Raw genomic sequence first — 20,298 nt, forward strand, 5'->3', positions numbered from 1 at the left:
AACAAAAAGTATAAAGCAAATGTAATGAAAAATGGATTTACCTTAAGAATACTATGATTAGAGCCTCCTATAACATTTCTAACACTAGCTTGTCGAGAGTTAATGTCACCACTACCACTACCACCTCCAACATTTCCAACACTGCCTTGTTGAGAAGCTTGCATGTATTTATCAAAAAGTACAAAAAATGCATCCTCAACCTTCTTCAATTGTGATGAACCTTCACCATACAACTTTTTATAGCTAAAATCAACAAAAGTGAACTTATATCACGGATCAAACACCACAAAAATAGCTAACAGAAGATTGAAATCAGCCCAATATTTGCTAAACTTAGTCTACATTTGAGTAGCTATTTTTTCATATACTCATGAGGACTATCTTTCATTTCAACTAATTTCACGTGTATTCCAAATATTTGAGGGAAATACAAAATTTTATGTAGGATAAAGAGCTTCTGAAAACTGAAGAGTTGCTTCATGAAACACTTTAAGAAAACCACACGTTTTCTCAATCTTTCCCATTCATCAGAGGACATGCAGGTGTGAAAGTTTGAATCACTCAAGCTCAAATGAGAAAAGTCGAGATGATAATAAAGTTCACATGAAAGCATCTTATAAGTAGAATTCTATCTAGTAGGAACATCTTGCACCAAAGCCTATTTGCAGTCTATCTAGTGGGAACATCTAGCATCAAAGCCTTCTTGTTGTCTACAAGATTTTACGAGAAAATTAGTGTAGATCCCTTGATATACTTCACACAATCTCTAACTTTCTCCACCATAACATCTATTTGTTTCAACCCATCTTGTACAATCAGATTCAAAATTTGAGCACAACATCTAAGATGAAATAACTTGCCATCATATACCAAAGAATCCATCAAATGAAACTGATTCTTAAGCAACTTAACACATACATCATTGGGTGCTGCATTATCCAAAATTGTAAGAAACAATTTCTTTTCAATTCCCCAACTTTTGATTAATTCACACAAATTTTCAGCTACAGCTACACCCGTATGTGGAAGAGGGAAGTGGGAAAAGTTTAAAATTCTCTTTTGCAAGACCCAACTGCTATCAACATAGTTGGCAGTCAGACTTAGATAACCATATGTATCAGTTGAGTTCCAAGCATCAGAAGTCAAGCATAGTCTACTAGGATATCTAACTAACTCATCATGAAGTCTTTTTGTTGAGTACTATATAACTTTTTGATATCACACTTTGTTGTGTTCCTACAAACAAGACTTGCATTTTGTTCCAAGTATGTGCAAAAATTTTGAACTCCTTCATACTCAACAAAAAAGAATGGCAAGTCATGTCCAACCATAAAATGAGTCACCATTTCCCAAAATGTTTCTTGACCAAACTTTGGATTTCTTATAGCCATAACACCATTGTTGGAAGAAATCATATATTGACTGATATCTCTAGTATTTGACATATCACATGCATCTCGATGAGGGAGTAGATTACCTACTCCTTTTTTTCTTGTTGCTTGATATTTTTTCTGCATTTTTGCACTTTCAATATAAGGGCTCATTTGGCTCCGGGAGTAATTCAAAACTTCTCCAAACATCTGAAACATTTTTTTCCTTTTTTTTCCTTTGCTTTGTAGACTTGCTCTCAACACCTTGTGATCCATTTTAGGCCCAATTTCTTCAATTGAATCATTACTTCCACCATTAACATCCAAAGGATAGTTGTTAGTAGTATCTGCCATAACTCCCTTACAATGAAGAACCATAAGGAACATCAAGTACATAAACAAAGTGTGCATAATTCCAAATCCAAGTGAATAAAGTAAAAAAAAACTTATACGTATTGATATAAGAAAAGTAGGGTAAAATTTATAATTTTGTTAAACAATTCTCTTCAAGTAAATAGCTTTATGTCCTTGGCTTTCCCAAATTAACACTTAATAAATTACATAGATGAAAGATTACTCATTATTGCATGGTGCATACTTATGTAATGTGTTTGTGTGAATCTGTGAATGGTACAAGTAAAGAGTAGAGACTGTGAATAATTAACTATGTGCTTAAAGTTACAGCTTAACAAACTACACAAATTAAGAAACAATTCACTCTTCACACTTCACATACACTGACACACAATATAACTTAATAGATTACACACACCCATATCAAGAAACTATTCGCATATACATTACAAAATCTATAATAAAAATTAAGCAACTATGTATCATTGTGTGAAAGTGAAACTGTGAATGTGAGAGAGAAAGGAAGTTAGGAACTTAACAACATATACACATTAGTACATTACAACTTAAGCAGCATACCAATGGTCCAGTCGTCCAAAACAAAAGAATGAGAACAAAGAAGTGAGGAAGTGTAGGGAAGCAACAGCAATCACTCAGGAGCCGCTCAATGAATTCAATCGTTCATCAGTGTTGTCGTAATCTTCGTATGCGTATAATAAGGCTAAAGGCAGATGGATTATTCGATATTGTGTTTGTGAGATTATTTAGGGCAAACATGGTGCAAATCAGCAAATGGTTAACATATTCAAGGGTCACGGGTCAAATACTCAAATGGTCAATAACCTTATCAAAGACAATGATATCCTACGACCTACTTAATAGAATAATACTTAATATATTTAAAAAATATATAATTTTTTTATTAAAATTCTAAACGGGTTGGCGAGTCAACAGATATGTGTTTTGACGAACCCATATATGACATGTTTAATAAACAGGTTGGCAGGTTGAAAAACTCAACCCAAACCCGTTTATCTTTGTGTCGGTTTCATGTCGTGTCTTGGGTCGTGTTGAGAATTTTCAGGTCTATATATATATATATATATATATATATATATATATATATATATATATATATATATATATATATATATAGGAGTAGGATCAAAATGAGAACACCTAAAAGGTTGAGAACGCGAGAACAGATCTGAACCATTTAAATACTTAAATCTAAGGTTATTATTAAATGGATTATTTATGAAAAATTCTAAAAACTAATGGTATTAAAGTGTAACTTTGAAATGATCATAAGGGCATAATAGGAATTGCAACTTTATCTATTTCCTATAATTTCTCACCCTCTCACCTATTTCCTCTCATCTTTCTCCTATTCCCCCATCTCACTCGTCTCTCTCTCTCTCTCTCTCTCTCTCTCTCTCTCTCTCTCTCTCTCTCTCTCTCTCTCTCTCTAGGGTTTTATAACAAATCGGCCTCCATCATAAAACTCACGGGGCATCACCGAGTATTACACCATCACAGACCCAAAAATCACAGACCCAAAAATCGAATCTATACAACTCTTCTTTCTCTTCGATCGACGCCACTCACAAGAAAAAATCACAGGTAATGGTATCAAATATTAAACTCGAAATTAGACCTCTTCTCTTCTTTAATCGATCGTACCCTTCTTAAATTTTCTTCTTTCTTTCTTGAAATTGATCACAGGTTCTGTTGATATGTGTTATTGTGTTTGGAGTTTGATGTTTGGCCCGGTGGTTCAGTGATGGCAGACCCATTAAGAGGGGGAAACGGCCAGCGATCCTCTGTCCTTCTTGAATCTGTCGCCAACAGTAAACCGAGGTAAGAATCTCTAGTATTCTTTTTGCTTCATCTTCTTCCTGATTTGATAAGAACAATAAAAAGAACAAAATAGATGAAACATCAATCCATTGGGGGTGTTTGGCTATTATTTTCACAGGAAATGGGAGAAGAAGAACATAATGAATCCTTTTTTTATTGTTCTTATTGAAATCAGTGTGGTTTGATATGTGTTATTGTGTTTGGAGTTTGATGTTTGGCAGAATTTGATAGGCTCAACTGGGTGTTTGGATTAGGTGTTTGAGCTTTTTGGTTTTTGAGAGGGGAATATAGAGGGAAGAAGGAACATTGAATGAATGATAGAGGGAACAGGCAACGATTATATCTGGTTGGCTCTTTTCATCTTTTGCTCATTGCTTGATTCTTCTTCATTTACAGAAACACTGAGATGGATATTCTTAGTCAAACTTCCAATACATCTTCTTTTCCAATGGATCATTCAAGAAAGAAGAAAACAAGAAGCAGACGTGATGCACCAAAGAAAGTGGCTGCAACAATTGCCAAGTGGAGGAAGGCAGAAAGAAAACGACAACAGGGGTGTTTGGGTTTCTTCGTGTGTCGTAAAAGAGTGGGAGAAAACAGAGGGGGCTGCTGCCCTTGGCTCGCCGGAAACCACCAACAAACACCTCTGGTGGGGGTGTTTTTGTTGCACCTCGAAGACAGGCGAAAAAGAAGGGAGTGTGAGAGGAAATGGAAGAATGAAAAATTGTATTTATCTATGAATAGCAGTGTATTCATTTGTGAATAGCAGTGCATTCATGTGTGAATAACAGTGAATGAATAGCAGTGCATTCATTGGTGAATAATAGTGTATTCATTTGTGAATAACAGTGAATGAATGTATTTATTTATGATTAGAGGTATTCATTTATTCAATTCTGAATAACAGGGTACTTATTTCTTAATAGCACTGTATTCATTTGTGAATAACAGTGTAAGCATGTGTTAATGAGTATATTTATTTATGATTAAAGGTATTCTTTTTATGAAGAAATGATAATTTTTGCACTCTTTTTATTTTCAATTGATTAAAAAAAGAAATTGGATTACTTGTAAATTGATGTGTATTTATTTGTGATTGAAGTAGTATTAGGTTTTTTGAAAAAAAGTCGTTTATGAATACAAATGTACTAATTTGGTGTTCGATTTCTATTCATTTTTTTTAACACAAAAAAAAAAAAAAAAACGTGAAATAGGAGAAAAAATTGTTTTTTGTAAGAATTTTTTTTCAGTTTTAAAATAAATTTTGGTAAAAATGTTTTTTATATTCTATTAATAAGAAAAATAAAAAATTGAATATTTATTTCTTTTTTGGTAACTGATCCTAAATTTAAGGGAATTTGATTGAACTTTTGTTTATTTTAATTTAATTAAAATATACAATTACTAGTATGCCCTTATATATTGATTGGTCCAGAATTGTTCTCGCGTTCTCAACCTTTTAGGTGTTCTCATTTGATTCATATATATATATATATATATATATATATATATATATATATATATATATATATATATATATATATATATATATATATATATATATATTAGTTTATAACCCGTGGGAACCACGGTTACAAAATAAATTAAATTTTCATAGTAAAAAATTTATAAATTATTTATCAGTTACTTTAATAAATCATTAATTATGAGATATATCAAAATTTTAAAGTTATTATAACTTTAAATTTAATATATAATTCGAAAAAGTAATTTGAATTTTAAAGTGTTGCCTAATATATCTTTTTGACATGTGACATGATATTAATGAAGAGTTGTATTAGAGTGACACATGTCACATGGAGATTAAAACTATTCATTTATTAGAATAGGGAGATATATATATATATATATATATATATATATATATATATATATATATATATATATATATATATATATATATATATATATATATACTAGTCGTTTACCCGCGCCAAGCGACGGGTGAAAATAGTTTTTTGAAAATTAATTTCTACATACGATTTGTTTTTCATATCGATTTTGAACCGGTTTTGGTTTTTTAAAATCATTTTTTTAGACCGGTTTTGGTTATATTAGAAAAACCAAAACAAAAATAGCTTCATACATATATTAAAACTTATTACTAAATGGCGGTTTGGTTTTAACCTACCCGGTTCTCAAAAAACTTGTTCGCTTTTTTTCATTAACTTAAAAAACGATTTTAAATACGCACTACCAAAAAATGATATTGATTTTCACATACGCATAAATTTATAAGACTATCAACTTATCAAAAATCTACTTAATATATGTTTAAAGAACTACTGAAATAGTATATAAAAATTTAATGAAGGTAAATTTATAAGACCATCCATAAAAATAGTTTATTTCGTTGTAATGAAAATATGTAAATTCAAAACTGATGTTTTTTTCTACCACAATGCTTATGTATGAGTCTAGTTATTTAAAAAATAAAATAAAAAATAACAGCACAACTACTTTCAAACATAATTTCTTCAACTACCTTCTCCACATATGCTTTTTAATTAATATCCCATAATTATATTCATTAAGAAGTTGATAAATATATATTTCATTATATAATAATTTTGACAATAAATAAATTTTGTTGGACATATAAAGACAAATGACGCTTGTTTTTTCTTTAATATAAAAATACAATGCCTTCATTTGAAGCTACTCGTGTAAAGCAGATTAGTAGACAAAGGAAGCGGAGAACTTGTAACAATCAACACAACTTCATTGTAAGGGCAACACCAAAAATTGTAGTAAAGAACCATGGTTTTGTGCAAGAACAAACTTAAAGAGTACCACCTACATACCAAGAAAAACTGATAAAGAGACTTGGATCAACAACTAACTTCAGGCATAAGGGCATAATTGTCCTTTCTTCACCAGAGAAAATATCTTTGAGCATATGATATTCATCCAAAACATGAATTAAGTTGCAACACCAGGATCACTTGAACTCTAGAAAATGTGATCCAAAACATGATAAATTGAATGAAAAAACAAAAGAAACATAGGCCAAAAAAAGAACACATACCAAAAGCATCCCACCCATATATCATACCACAAATAAAAACTTGGAGGAAGAAATTTTCGGCATACACAGAATTACTAAACAACCTAAATGCATTTTACGCTCGGGACAAAGATACACACACACACACATCAGGCCCACACATTATAATTGTTTATTTAGTACACCACCAAAGAAAATAGTTTATGTTTAGACGGTAACTACAATCAACTGAGTTGGGTGGTTAAGGTGGCTAAATAGATCCAATAAGCATGAACAATTAGGGCCAAAAGAAAAAAATAAAATTAACCATTATGTTTAATCTATAGCAGTGGTTCTCATAAGATATGACTCCACAAAAAAGAGCAAATCTAGAAGATCAAAAGGGTCACAAAATATACTCTTGCTTCCCTTCCTTCATCATATTGATTGCTCCGGTCCACATAATTGATTATATTATTACTTGGTGTAGCCTCTGAACAATGAGAGTTCAACAATCAAAAGACTATAAGAATAAAAATAAATGCACAGTAATCATAGTACATAGATAATCAGGTTTCTTAATACCTTAGTTCAGTATGTATATGTTTTTGTTAAACCAGAGAGGCAGAGAGAAAGGGGGAGAGGGAGTGGACCAACAACATCAAATGGACTTTCTTTGATGCAGCTATCAAAGCCAACACCTATCTGATAGGAATTCTAACTTTTTGCGTCTTCCCGATTATCTTCCTGAAGACACTATGATATGGTTTGAAACATTAAAAAAAAAAGAAAAAAAACAATAGTAGGCCCCTTCATTTTACTTTTGCTTGTACTTTTGTTTTTGCATATTTTAGACAAATCTCATATAGATAGGAGCTTAAAACCCCATAATTATTAAAAATAGTGACTTGATGTAGAAATAAAGGAAATAGAAAGTGAGAAAATTACCGTCATGACTTGGAATCATGCATATTAAATTCTTGAGCTTTATTCCTGATTGAACCATTTCTTGAGGGTTTTAGGCTAAGAAACCATCAAGTCATAAATATAAAGCCAAGTTCTCTAAATTGACAACATTCAATGACATAAATATAATGTTGAAAGAAAAAAAACTTTTTGTTCTTGAAGATTGTGTCTCTTGTTGTTCCAAAACCCTGGTAAATGTAAACGCAAACTAATTTAGTTACAAAAGAAACAATAGGGAAGCTAGATTCAAAGAAGAAACAAATGCAACAAAAGAGGAAAAGGGCACTAAATAAAGATGTTTACCAATAGTCAATGAAGAAGAACAATGACGAAGAAGAAGAAGAAGAAGAATAAAGTACTGATGCATTTGATAGTGGTTGTAAGTAGAGGTTGTGACGGTGGCCAATTTTGACCCGTTTGTAGCAAATCCTCGCCATGAAATCAATTCTTGTCTCTTGACGCTTAATTTCCCAAAACCACCTGAATCAAACATTAAAAATCATTAAAAATATATAAAACTTGAAGTTTCTCTGAAAAAGAACCATATCCAATTCAAAACCCATGATTTTTAACTAAAATAGTTTATGTGAAGATTCAAATGATCAGGGTTAGGTTTAGATACAGTAAAAGACATGAAAAAAACATGGATTGGCCAATTATTTAATGTAAATCTTTCAATCCTTCACCTTGCCTGTGAAATAAAAAAAACATAACACTATGTTATCCAATCATTTCGACTAAAATCACATCGACAAAAAAAAACTCTAAGAGACCCCTTCACTTATGGAAACAAAAGAAAAACATCTAAGACCTCTTCTTGCCCAAACAGGTTCTGGATTTGATGATATTGGTGATGGAGAAGATGCCATTCAAGATCATAAAAAATCAACAGATGGAGAATAGTTCAAGCTCATAAGCCATAAAGGGAGATGGGGACGAACAGGTGAAAAGAAGGAGAAATCGAGGATGCCACTTCTGTACTTTGAGCGATAAATAGGAAGGGAATTTCAAACTATTTGTTATCATGGGATAATATTGCAGGGAATTCAAATGAGAATACCAGGTCAAAAGCCGAGATCTTTGCCAAAAAAATATCGCACACGCTTGAATAAATGAATCCCCCTTCTTATCTTTGACTTTTTCAATGGTTAAGGAAATGGCGATTTGAATTAGTTTCATATTTGACTTTTCAAATTGTTCGACTGTATAAAATATATGCATAAAGTTATTGTATATCATGCTTTAAGGGTTATACCTCTTAAAATTCAGCAAAACATGTTAAATGCTTATTAAGGTGTATATATATATATATATATATATATATATATATATATATATATATATATATATATATATATACTAGTGGTGGACCCACGCAAAGCTGCGGGGGCACATAATTTCTTTCGGCGATATGTTTCGTTTACAAAAATATTATGTCCAAAAGAAAGTACATGTCGAAGACAATAGAATCCAACTTTGACGTTAGTAGTTGTAGGGAAAGTGTTTCATTAGTGTATAATTCCTTAATATACATGTCACAAATGAGCTTTTATACCAAAAAATGTAATAAGAATCGAAACCGAAACCTTTTATTTGGTGTGGTTCTCAGTTCTCCCAAATCTATTATTTTTTATTTTCGGTTAGTAATTAGAACCGGGTAGGGGTATACTGATTCTCCAAATCCATCACTTTCGGTTAGTAAATAGAACCGAGGGAGAACCACTAAGAAAAATATGAGTAACCTATTGTATATAATTAACATTTTCAAATAAAAAAGCAAATGACCACGATTCTGAGTCCATATTTTTATATATCTAACAAACTAACCAAAAAAAAAATTCCAACTTTAGACATAGATACAACAGATAACAAATCATATTTTGCTGCCAAAGAATGAGCAAACAAACTCCATTCTAGATGATTTCTTTGTAGTAATTTGTAAGAAACATAAATGGCAAGGAACTTTGCTAGAATAAGAAACAAAACCCAATAACATCTGAGGCATCACACCACAAAATTAATCAGAAGAGGCGGTATGCAACTCCAACCAAGATGATTTATCATTAGCATGGTGGATATCCCGAAACAGTAACGAACTTTGTTCAACCACAGTAAGAACCATAATAGGAAGCAATCCTATGTGATTTATAGCCTTCACCAGAATCCAGATATATCTGCAAATCAACATTAACATTTCAACTTGTATAAAAATCATATTTTCAAGAAAAATAAATCAAAAATCTATAGCAAACTCACTGGAACAGCAAGAAAGAAATGCAATGGCTAAAAAAACAAACAAGTAAGAACTCAAACCTGTGAGAGCTTGAAACCACCTCTTTGGAATAAAACTCCTTAGAACTCTAACATATGAGATCACAAAGGAGTGAAATCCTGCCAAATAATTATCAAAAAGGGCCATTATTTTTTAATTACATATCACGAAGTATACATTGAAAAAAATTCTATAACGATGTTGTTCTTATCAAAGTATTAATCCTTTGCAACTTGTTGAAACAATGATCGTTTATTTGTTTTCCTGTGTAATATTCTGCCAAATAATTCTCAAATTTAGCAACCATTGTTTTAAACATGTAAATAGATCAAAATTTTATTTAAAAAAGTAATTATTAATAACCAACATAATTATGCATAGAAAACCATCAGATTGATGCCTTGAAAGAGCACCATTATCGATAGTGAGTTAGTGACAATACTTTGCAATATATGCATCATTCACAATTAAAGACGGGGCTAACCTAGAGGCCTCAAATATGTTATGAAGAAGTAACCGATATTCCAATCCATAAGAGTATGATACTATAATAAACAAATAAAATGAAGTATGTTGCTAACTCATGCAATTCATAATTTCAAAAGCTCATTTCATATGATTTTAAAAATTCATTTCATATAATTTTAAAAACTCGTGCATATAAGTATTGATCTTAATCGGTTTAAATAAAAAATGGAAAGATTATCCCTGTATTTTACAATAGTAATATAGTGAAAATGCAAGAAAAATGTGAAACTTTTGATCTAACGACCAAAAATTGACAAATGTTGTCGTCAAAGAAACATGTACTTACAATAAATGCATCCTAAATGCCTTTTATTTCAAGGTCAACTCCACCAAGGTCAAATTTTAACAGACCCACAAAAGTATGTCAGATCGATTAATAAGATAAAATATCTCAGATCCGTATCCCGCATCTACAATAAAAAATAGCAATATAATTAAAAAAAATAAAGAAAAACTATTTCTTGCATTTAACTGAAAAAAAATGAGCTTAAATGAATTTTAAAAAAAAAAAATTGCAACACACTTTACTTTCTTTACGAAAAGGCTTAAAAAGGGCAAAGTGCAAGAAAGTTTTATCCTTTAGTGGATTCATCACAACCAGGTGCTTTACATGTTATCTTAGAGCATTTTATCTCTTCTTTCTACAATTAAAAAAAAAAATTCATACCATATTCATAAAATCTACTAAGTTATAGCATACTTTTTTATTTGTATCTACTACTGTCATGACAAAAATTTTACCAGATTATACAAAAAGGATAAAGTATGATCAACCAATGACAAAAGAGTAGAAAGCCAAATAGTCCTTAGGGGGTTCCATGTAAGCACATCACATTTTTACTTGCATAAGAAATGAAAATTAATAGAATGGAAGGAATATCATTCCTTCAAGAACGGTCAATTTCATTCCATCAAGAGAAATAAATATTTTCTTCATTCAATAGAATATAAAAAGAGTATATTTTAACAACCGTTTGATGCAGGGGGTATATTAGTAATTTCACATGCTTGAATTGATTACATTACTTTCTGCATTATATTAGCAAATTCAAGAAGCGGGGGCCTTAAAGGATAAGGCTCTTTATTTTAGGTCGCTCAAAGTTGTTATTTTTTCATTTTGCTCCAAATGGTTAGCCTCAGATTAGGATTATCCTGAACCAATATAATGTTAGGTATAGAAGATGAAATGAAATAAATCAATATCTGTTAGTAGATTCATGTAAATAAGAGTAAACTCTCTTAATGGATTGAAGGGGACATCAGGTCATACAATAAATTCTACATCAACAACAAAAGTCAACTAAATCACAAGATTATGTCAAGCACAAGAAAAATTAATTGAAAAAAAGGAGATGAAAGAAAGCCTTACCTGATAGCAGTGTTGTAAAAATCCCGAATAGGTCCTGATTAATCTCCGATTAATCCCTAGGCGCTACTTGACCGATTAGAGAGCGCCTAACGATTAATCCATGCATACAAAATGACTGAAACAGTAGAACCCGATGAAATTTTAACACTTTGAAGAAGTTATATCTCAATAGAAACTATTTGGGGTATGATTAGTGTTGTATTTATCATATTAACCTATTTTATTATGATATTAGTGGTATTTATGAACTTTTATATGATATTAGTCATATTTAATTTTTTAAAATTTTACAAATTAGCAATTAATGGTCCCCGATTAATCTCCGCCTATCCGATTAATCTCTTGACCCCAGTCCACCGACTAGCTAACGTCGAGCTATTTTTACAACCTTGCCTGATAGAAATCATCATAAGAGATGGTGTGGTACTGTTCCTTAATAGGCTAAGTAATCTGACAACCATGTCGATGTTATAGTTGGCAGCATGGCTTAACTCAAGCTTGATCTTCATAGTGACCCAGATGGTGTCTCCATTTTGTATTAATGTCATTGTTGAGTCCCTATCTGAATCATCATCATATCCCCAAATCAATAACACCAAGTGCCATAGCCCTGCATACAAAGTAAAATAAATAAAACTAAACATATTTCTCCTAAAAAATGTAATTATATAAAATTTGACTGTAAGCAACCAAAATTTTGACCGTAAGCAATCAGATTCACTTAGCTTAAGCGCTTAACCTTTAATATGTAACCCTAACAAATATCAATCCAAGTTTCTGCATAGCCTGCAACAATTTCATTTAAAATGTAAGTGCAGAAAAACTGTGCATAAAGTAAAGCATTAATAAATGATATAACCTGCAAGAAATTCCTTCTAATCACTTATCTAACACTGATGATAGGTAGCTTTCCCTAATATTCAATACACACAAAAATGTGGATTATGTTCCAACATTACAAATCTACAAAAATAAATCATTTAGGGTCTGGATTTTATTTTTAAAACGACAAATAAAAAGAAAATATGATAGCAAAAATTCAATAACACTACCAAGTAACAACAAAAACACATTTGATTCAAAAGATTTACAGAAAAGAAAAGCAAACTTGATACCAGGTTGAGAGGTGAGAGGAGTGAACTTGTGTTAGAGATTCTTTGAGACATTCCAACAAACATATACGATGCCTATTAATAAATCAAAATAAAATAACATACCAATTCAATATCTAAATGGCAGAATTTGAAACCCATTCATATAATCGGTATTGAAGGGCTTCAAACCGTCGCCATTTCTTGAAATGCATCCGGATCATGTTGAACCCAACTTATTGTGTTGATGGCGCAGTGTGAGCGGAGATTGTAAAGAAAATCAGAGGCGAAGACGTTGATGGCAGGGAGGAATAGAAGCGATGGATACGGTGGTGGTGACGTTAGGAATTCCGAAATGGCGAAGGGTAGGAGAAGGCTTTTTGCAGGTGATTGAAGGCGACCGTAAGAGGGAAAGAGACCATGATGGTGCTGTCGATGCGGTGTTGTAAAGATAGTGGTGAATGATCGACGAATGTCTAGGTTAGAGAGAGGTGGTAGGGGAGTGATGGTGTCGACGATAAATTGTGGCTTAGGGTTTGAGATACAGAGCATCGTGGTGAACGACATTGTGGTTTGCAGTCACATAATGATATGCCAAAAATAGCCACTCGCCCTGCCTTCAACAAAGCATTAAAATAGGAGGATAGAACCAGAGATGCAATTGCTGGAAGCAGAGGCGATGTGAAGTTATTTAACATAAATCCATGGGCCAAGAATGAGGAGAGTGTTGGTGGTGGTTGCATTAACTGATGAGGGTGACAGGGTCGTTAGCTTTCGTTTTTGAGAGAATAAAAGGAGAGAGTTTGTGAAGGAGATGGGAGCCGAAATATTTGGGATTCAAGATGGGCCAGAATCGATTGAGTTTAGCCGATATATCTGGATTCTAAGAGGATTAGGTACGACTTGATCACGGATTAAGGGGGCTAGCTCGAGTGAAATAAGAAACCTATGCGCATTGAGTGATTGTATTTTTTGCTTAAACATTTGGACGACTTAAACTATAATATTATAATATTATAGGTTTGTTGTATTTTAAGCTTAAACACTTGGACGTCTTAAAAAAATAATATTATTATATTCAATCTATTTATGGAAATAGTCAGATTTCTTTTATAAGATAATATATATATATATATATATATATATATATATATATATATATATATATATATATATACACACACACATTCACACACACATACATATATCCTTACTATATATGAAAACCAGAAGAACTGAAATGAAAAGGCTAGAGGAACTTGCATTTGGTTTTGGGCGCATATCACGTGGCCTTTCTTTTCTTCCCTTTGAATGATGTAGCATGAGACAAGATGGTAGTGGCTTGAATACAACTTCCCTCCGCCAATGGAATCGCATCCACCACCCTCATTCCCAAGGGTAAAACTAGCATAGAGTCAATGCTACCCCTCAAATTTGTCTAAGAACTATTTTTTGGGATGATGTTGAAGATAATACAAGGTGCTACTCCTCGATGGTATACGGTGCTACTCCTAATATGAGTTTAGAGGAATTAGCATCTTTCGATGTCAATTCCAAACCCATGATTCAAGAAATATTTTGACTGAGAACTACAAGACCAACAACATGCTAAATCAGATATCATTTGAAAGGTATGTAGTTGTTTTTTTCTTATTTTCTTTGTCATCCAATTTCTAATACTAGTAACAACTTTGATTTTTTTACGAAATATGTGCATAACAAGTGTTTGATGGAATGAACTTCATTGCTATTTGGAAGCAAGTGGAATCTCTCAATCTTGTGAATTGTTTGTTTCTTGAGAAGTTACCTGAAGAGGGTTTCTTGAGTTGTTTGGTTTTACATCCGAGATACTTTAAAGGATGATTTTAAGAAACTCCTAAGGCTGTTCTTGACTTCATGTTACCATCAGGTTCTGCATTTCAACCTTAGTCCATAAGAGACATTTATTTTATTAGTATGTAAAAAAACTTTTAGTAATACCAAAACAAACCTTAACATGGAACAGAATAATTGGTCTTTCCCATCAAAACTTTGTTATGAAAGCGAAAGTCATGAGGTAGTATTTAGTTAAGAAGGAAATCACTATTTTAGACTAAAAACATGTTCCTGGTAAGAAAAACATTAAAAAAAACAAAAGATTAACATGGATTACAAAGCATTCTTTCTTAGCCTACAAAATCCGGAAAAATGGAGAAATAAACGCTCCAATCCATTGTGAGATGATCAAAAATCAGCTTTCTGCACCTATCTTCCGTTGCCAAAGCTGACCTAGAAAAAGTAGATGGATAATACATTTGAATTAGAATAAAAACAGAGAAATTAGATAGAAAGCTTTGAAAGTTGATACCATAAATTCAGATCTAGGAGCTTATGCATCTGATACTTAATCCTTTATCCCTCTTTTCAAGATATTTCTGTGGGCCAAAATACAGATAACCACCACTCTAAAAAATTATTAGTAAACATTCAACACTCAACTTGGGAACAACTTGTTTGTATTATTTATAATTTAATATTATTCAGGTTTTGAAGAGGGGGACAACTCACATAGAAAGTTTCCCATTAGAGATGGCATGAGGTGCCTAACTTTATATGGTTGAAGCAGGAAATAGGAGGATGATAATGGTATTATTAAGAAAATAAAATGTTTATAAAGGACAGGAGAAGGAAAATGAGAAGAGGAATAAGAACCTGGATCCGTCTAACAGAGTAGACTTTCATCTTCATAAGAATTAAATGAGGACATAACAAATAAAATCATAGTTAATAGACTGAGAAAGAGTAGGTTACTATTGAGTGCATTTTAAATTCTCACCCTAAAATAAACACAGAGAAAAGGAAAATTTACTTTGTCTCTTGAGGAATAGAGTCATTAGAGAGTTTCTAACGCAATACTACTGAGCCTTTGTAACTATTTTTCATTCGCATCTTGCATTGAACAGAAAATTCGATGTAAATCTCCTAAAGAATTATACTTAGTAAACAAACTTAAAGAAAAACTATACTATAGGATCGACAATCACACACAGAGTAAAATAGTTGGAAGAAGTATTGAAAATTTGCCTATAATAATCAGAAGAGAGCATTATGAGTGCTTGGAGAGATTAATTAAGTTCGAAAAGTCACTCCACACATCCGGGACTCTCATGAGCAACCTGTATTTCATCAAAAATGTTGATAAAAAAATTGTGTGAAGTTGTAGGTGGTGGTGAGAAAAAAAATCATATTTTTAATCGATGTATTGAAGGAACAATACGTTATACCTCATGGTTCGTAGAGAGGAGGGTGGAGATAAAGGACGGAGAGATCAGTTAGCATCTTAGCGTCGGTTGAAGTAGACATGCCATCAACGGCAGAGCAGGGCTACCATCGACGTTTAGCCACCAGTTGGTGGTGGAGACGAGGGCATCGACGATTTAGGCGATTGTGGCGTTCGTGATGGTAATTTGGTGATTGGTGTCGGGGTTATATAGTAAGTTAGGGAAGAGAGAGGTTCAGATATGGACGGTGGTAGGGGTCATTAATTGGTGTGAGCGTAGACAAATGCTGGAGATGGCAGTCAAATACGATGCTGGTGTAGAAGAAAGAAGGACGAGTGAAGTGACGACAACTCTCATATTAGGGTATATGAGTGTTGGATTGAGAGAAAATATGAGTTAACATCGAAATAAGAGAAATGATATTAATGTTTTTTTTAAGTAATGGAACGGATACATATATGTCAACCTAGGTAATATATGTCAAGTAATTGAAGGATACATATAGTGATATAGGGCTAATGGCATAAAAACCCTTAAATTTTCACAAAATTGACGGATTTGCCCAAAGTTCAAATTTAGGTCTGTTTTTGCCTTAAACTTGCATTTAATGTGTCGTTTTTGCCAAGTAGCCGGTTTCCCTTTAATCAACCGGTTACCACTTGCTTAGGTGGAAGGCTCATTAACGTCGTTTGGCAAAAAAACTCCAATTCCGTTACATATGTTAAACTGTCGCATCTCATCTCCCTCTATAACCTGATCACTCTTCACCTTTTCCCATTTCATCGACTGTATACACAGAGAAAAAAAAGGGTTTTCTTGGAGACGATTAGGGTAAAAGTTTCTTCGAAATGTAAGGTTTTTACAGGTTGACTGAAATTACGTTTACATTCAACATTTCTTGAAATGTGTTCCTAAAGTTAGTGTGTTGATGCAGGAGGGTGTAATGGCTTCATCAGACGAAGGGTATGCTGACCCCTTTGCTGGCATACATGAGTCATTTGCTGGCTTGAGTGAAATGGATTTTGAACTCCACGGCATTTACATGGACCACGAACCAGAGGAAGAATTTGTGTCCTCACTCGATAAATGTAAGGATATCTTCCTAAATGTTTTATTAAGTGATGAAAACCTACGAAATTCTAGTATGGCAGATGAAATCAGAGCACAAGTGTACCATGCTACTGATTGGCAGAGTGATGAAGATGAACAGGAGGTATTGAAAAAAAACTATAGAATTCATGACCCAACCATCAAGTGGGACAAGATGGTACCAAAGCTTGGTGACATCTTTGAATCCCCTGCCCAACTGAAGTTTTGTGTCACCATACATGGCTATAGAATATACTTTGAAAAATGTGATAGTAAAAGAATTGTAGCTAGATGTGGCAATAGGAAGGAAGAGAATAAATGCCCTTTCAGAATTTATGCTGCATGGATGTACAAAGAAAGATCTTTTCAAATCAAAGCTATGAATGGTGACCATAAATGTTCTAGGCAGTTTAAGTTTGGATCCATTGTGTCTCCTGAATGGATTGGAAGACATTATGTGACTGAAATTGCAAATAAGCCAAAGATGAAACTTCAGGAAATGATTGATGACATCAGACAAAGGTATAGGTGTGTGGTATCTATAGGACAAGTTAGAAGGGCAAGGAAATGGGCCAAAAATTTAATAGAAGGTAAACTCACTGAGCATTATGCAAGGATATGGGATTATGCCCATGAATTGTTAAGGTCAAACCCGGGGTCCACATGTCAAGTTGGTGTAACAACCAATCCAGATGGAAAGAATTATTTTCACAGGTTTTACATTTGTTTCAAAGAACTAAGTGATAGCTGGAAAAGAGGGTGTAGGAGAGTAATTGGGCTTGATGGGTGCTTTCTAAAGGGGCAGGTAAAGGGTGAACTACTAACATCCATTGGTAGAGATGCCAACAACCAGGTTTATCCAATTTCCTGGGCTGTTGTTGATGTGGAAAATAAGTCCAACTGGACTTGGTTCCTTGAGCTACTGAGTGGTGATCTAGACCTTATTGATGGAAGGGGCTTGGTATTTATATCAGATCAACATAAAGTAAGCTTCTTTATAACATATTAATCCTTTTCAAATTACTTATAAACACTTACATGTATGCTGGTTTTCTTATAGGGTTTGTTGCAATCTGTTAAAGATATATTGTCACATGTGGAGCACAGGCAATGTGCCCGACACATATATGCAAATTTTAGAAAAGCTTACACTGGGGTGGACTTGAAGAAGTTGTTTTGGGCTGCAGCTATGAGCTGTGTGGAAGGTGATTTCAAGAGACATATGGACACAATTAAAAAGCTCAATCCTGGTGCATATAAGCATCTCATGTCCAAAGAACCCCAAACATGGTGTAGAGCTTACATGAGTACATGGTATGCATGTGAGGCAGTGGAGAATGGTATATCAGAGTGCTTCAACTCCATCATTGTGGATGCTAGAAAAAAACCATTGATCACAATGCTTGAAGAAATAAGGATATACATCATGGATAGGTTTGCTCACATGATTGAGGAAAGCACTAAATGGAATACCCGTATATGTCCAGCAGTGTTAAAGAAGATGAAGCTTTTTGAGAAGAACATGAGGTAACACTTTAACATGTAACTTTTTTTTAATTTCATTAGGTAGTACTTTAACATGTAACTTTTCTTTTAATTTCATTAGGTAGACCTTTAACATGTAACTTTTCTTTTAATTTCATTAGGTAAAACTTTAACATGTAACTTGTGGATGTAGGTTTTGGTTAGTAATTCATAGTCAACAACATGTGTTTGAAGCAAGGAGAGGATGTGATAGCTACATGGTGGATTTAGATGAAAGGCATTGTACCTGCAGGTTATGGGATCTGGCTGGGATCCCATGTGTTCATGCCATTGCAACCATCAACTATATCCAGCAAACACCTGATGAGTACATTGATCACATGTTTTCTAAGGAATGGTTCAAATCTATGGCCTCAAACTGAATTCATAAAGCCCTTGCCACCAGTGTCAAGGAGAATGCCTGGTAGGCCAAAGGTCAATAGAAGGAGACATGTAACTGAAAATGATGGAAGAGTACACACCCCAAGAACTGTAAGGTGTGGTAAGTGCTTTGAGTATGGCCATAACCAGAAGGGATGCAAGAATGCAACCAGGGAACTTGTCCCTATGCCATCAAGGAAGAAAGGAAGGCCAAGGAAGAAATAATGTGAACCCAGTCAAGCATCATGTGATAGGTCTAAGAGGCAGGAACATGTCCCTATGCCACCAAAGAAGAAAGGAAGGCCAAGGATGGAACAATTTGAACCCACTCAAGCATCATGTGATAGTTCTGAGAGGCAGGAAGCAGTTCCTATGCTACCAAAAAAGAAAGGAAGGCCAAGGAAAAAGGTCCAATCTGACCCAAATCAAGCATCAAGTTCTAAATTTGTTAAAAGCAAAAAGAAGTTGGGGATAAAAAGAGGTGGTAGCATTGTTGAAGATAGAGTTCTACTTGATGAGCATGATGGTTTAGATGGTCATGTTGAAGGTAGGGGATGTGAGGAACAAATGAAAGATTTGTTTGACAAAGAAGATATTGATGATGATAGTTTGGTTGATATGATGTGCACTTTTGAAGCTTCTCTTAGCTAAGCAAAGTATAATTATCAGAAAGGTGATGGATTCCAAGATGCAATGGATGCTATTATTCAAAGTATTCATCATGCTAATGATGAAAAAGGTGTTGAGGATGTTGAACCTGACCTGACAAAAATACTTGATGAGGTTGAAGATGCAATGGATGCTATTCTTAAAGGTACTGATGAAAAAAGTCAATATGAGAATGAGGGTAATCCTGAACCTGAATTCACTGAAGGAAATGCAAGTGATGTTCTCCCAGAGATGGTGATGCTAGATCTAGAAAGTGTAGCAGACCTACTTGGGGCAGAATATAGCATGGTTGAAATAGAGAGCATGAGAGGGGTTCAAGTTGAATTGGATGATATGCCACCAGTTGAGATGGTTAGTTTGACTTCATCATTTTATAATTGCTAACATTAGTAACAAACATGTTTATATCTTTTATTAATAAGTATTTTTCAAATATTTATTAACAGGATGTGAATGAAGTTGAAGATATTCCATATGTTGATGATGCTGGTGAAGTAGCAGGTGAGGGTGAGGGTGAGGGTGAGGGTGATGGTGATGGTGCTGGTGAGGGTGATGGTG

At 33.4% G+C, this 20,298-nt stretch overlaps 1 protein-coding gene and 1 long non-coding RNA gene across 2 annotated transcripts; one reads left to right on the top strand and one right to left on the bottom strand.

Annotated features, from left to right (window-relative positions):
- Nucleotides 1-14,014: 14,014 nt before the first annotated feature.
- On the bottom strand, nucleotides 14,015-16,476 carry LOC145107320 (uncharacterized). Its single transcript, XR_013707819.1, has 4 exons — nucleotides 16,081-16,476; nucleotides 15,165-15,972; nucleotides 14,808-15,085; nucleotides 14,015-14,729 (listed from the first exon to the last, which is right to left on the bottom strand). It is a non-coding gene; the product is annotated as an uncharacterized LOC145107320 (long non-coding RNA).
- Nucleotides 16,477-17,020: 544 nt separating this feature from the next.
- Nucleotides 17,021-19,073, top strand: LOC145123638 (uncharacterized). Its single transcript, XM_079058847.1, has 3 exons — nucleotides 17,021-18,127; nucleotides 18,227-18,693; nucleotides 18,845-19,073. Exons 1-3 carry the CDS (start codon nucleotides 17,021-17,023, stop codon nucleotides 19,071-19,073), a joined length of 1,803 nt encoding a protein of 600 aa, XP_078914973.1.
- The last annotated feature ends 1,225 nt before the right edge of the window (nucleotides 19,074-20,298 follow it).

This window comes from Lactuca virosa, chromosome 1 (assembly GCF_052849685.1).
Source record: "Lactuca virosa cultivar CGN04683 chromosome 1, Lactuca_virosa_CGN04683_v6, whole genome shotgun sequence".
Classification (NCBI taxonomy): Eukaryota; Viridiplantae; Streptophyta; class Magnoliopsida; order Asterales; family Asteraceae; genus Lactuca; species Lactuca virosa.

What these genes read in the sequence shown, in the direction of transcription:
- LOC145123638 (XM_079058847.1), top strand. Translation starts at nt 17,021, where the DNA reads ATGGCTTCATCAGACGAAGGGTATGCTGACCCCTTTGCTGGCATACAT. An exon ending in TTATTGATGGAAGGGGCTTG is followed by an intron (nt 18,128 to 18,226) that starts GTATTTATATCA and finishes GTTTTCTTATAG; the next exon opens with GGTTTGTTGCAATCTGTTAA. An exon ending in CTTTTTGAGAAGAACATGAG is followed by an intron (nt 18,694 to 18,844) that starts GTAACACTTTAA and finishes TTGTGGATGTAG; the next exon opens with GTTTTGGTTAGTAATTCATA.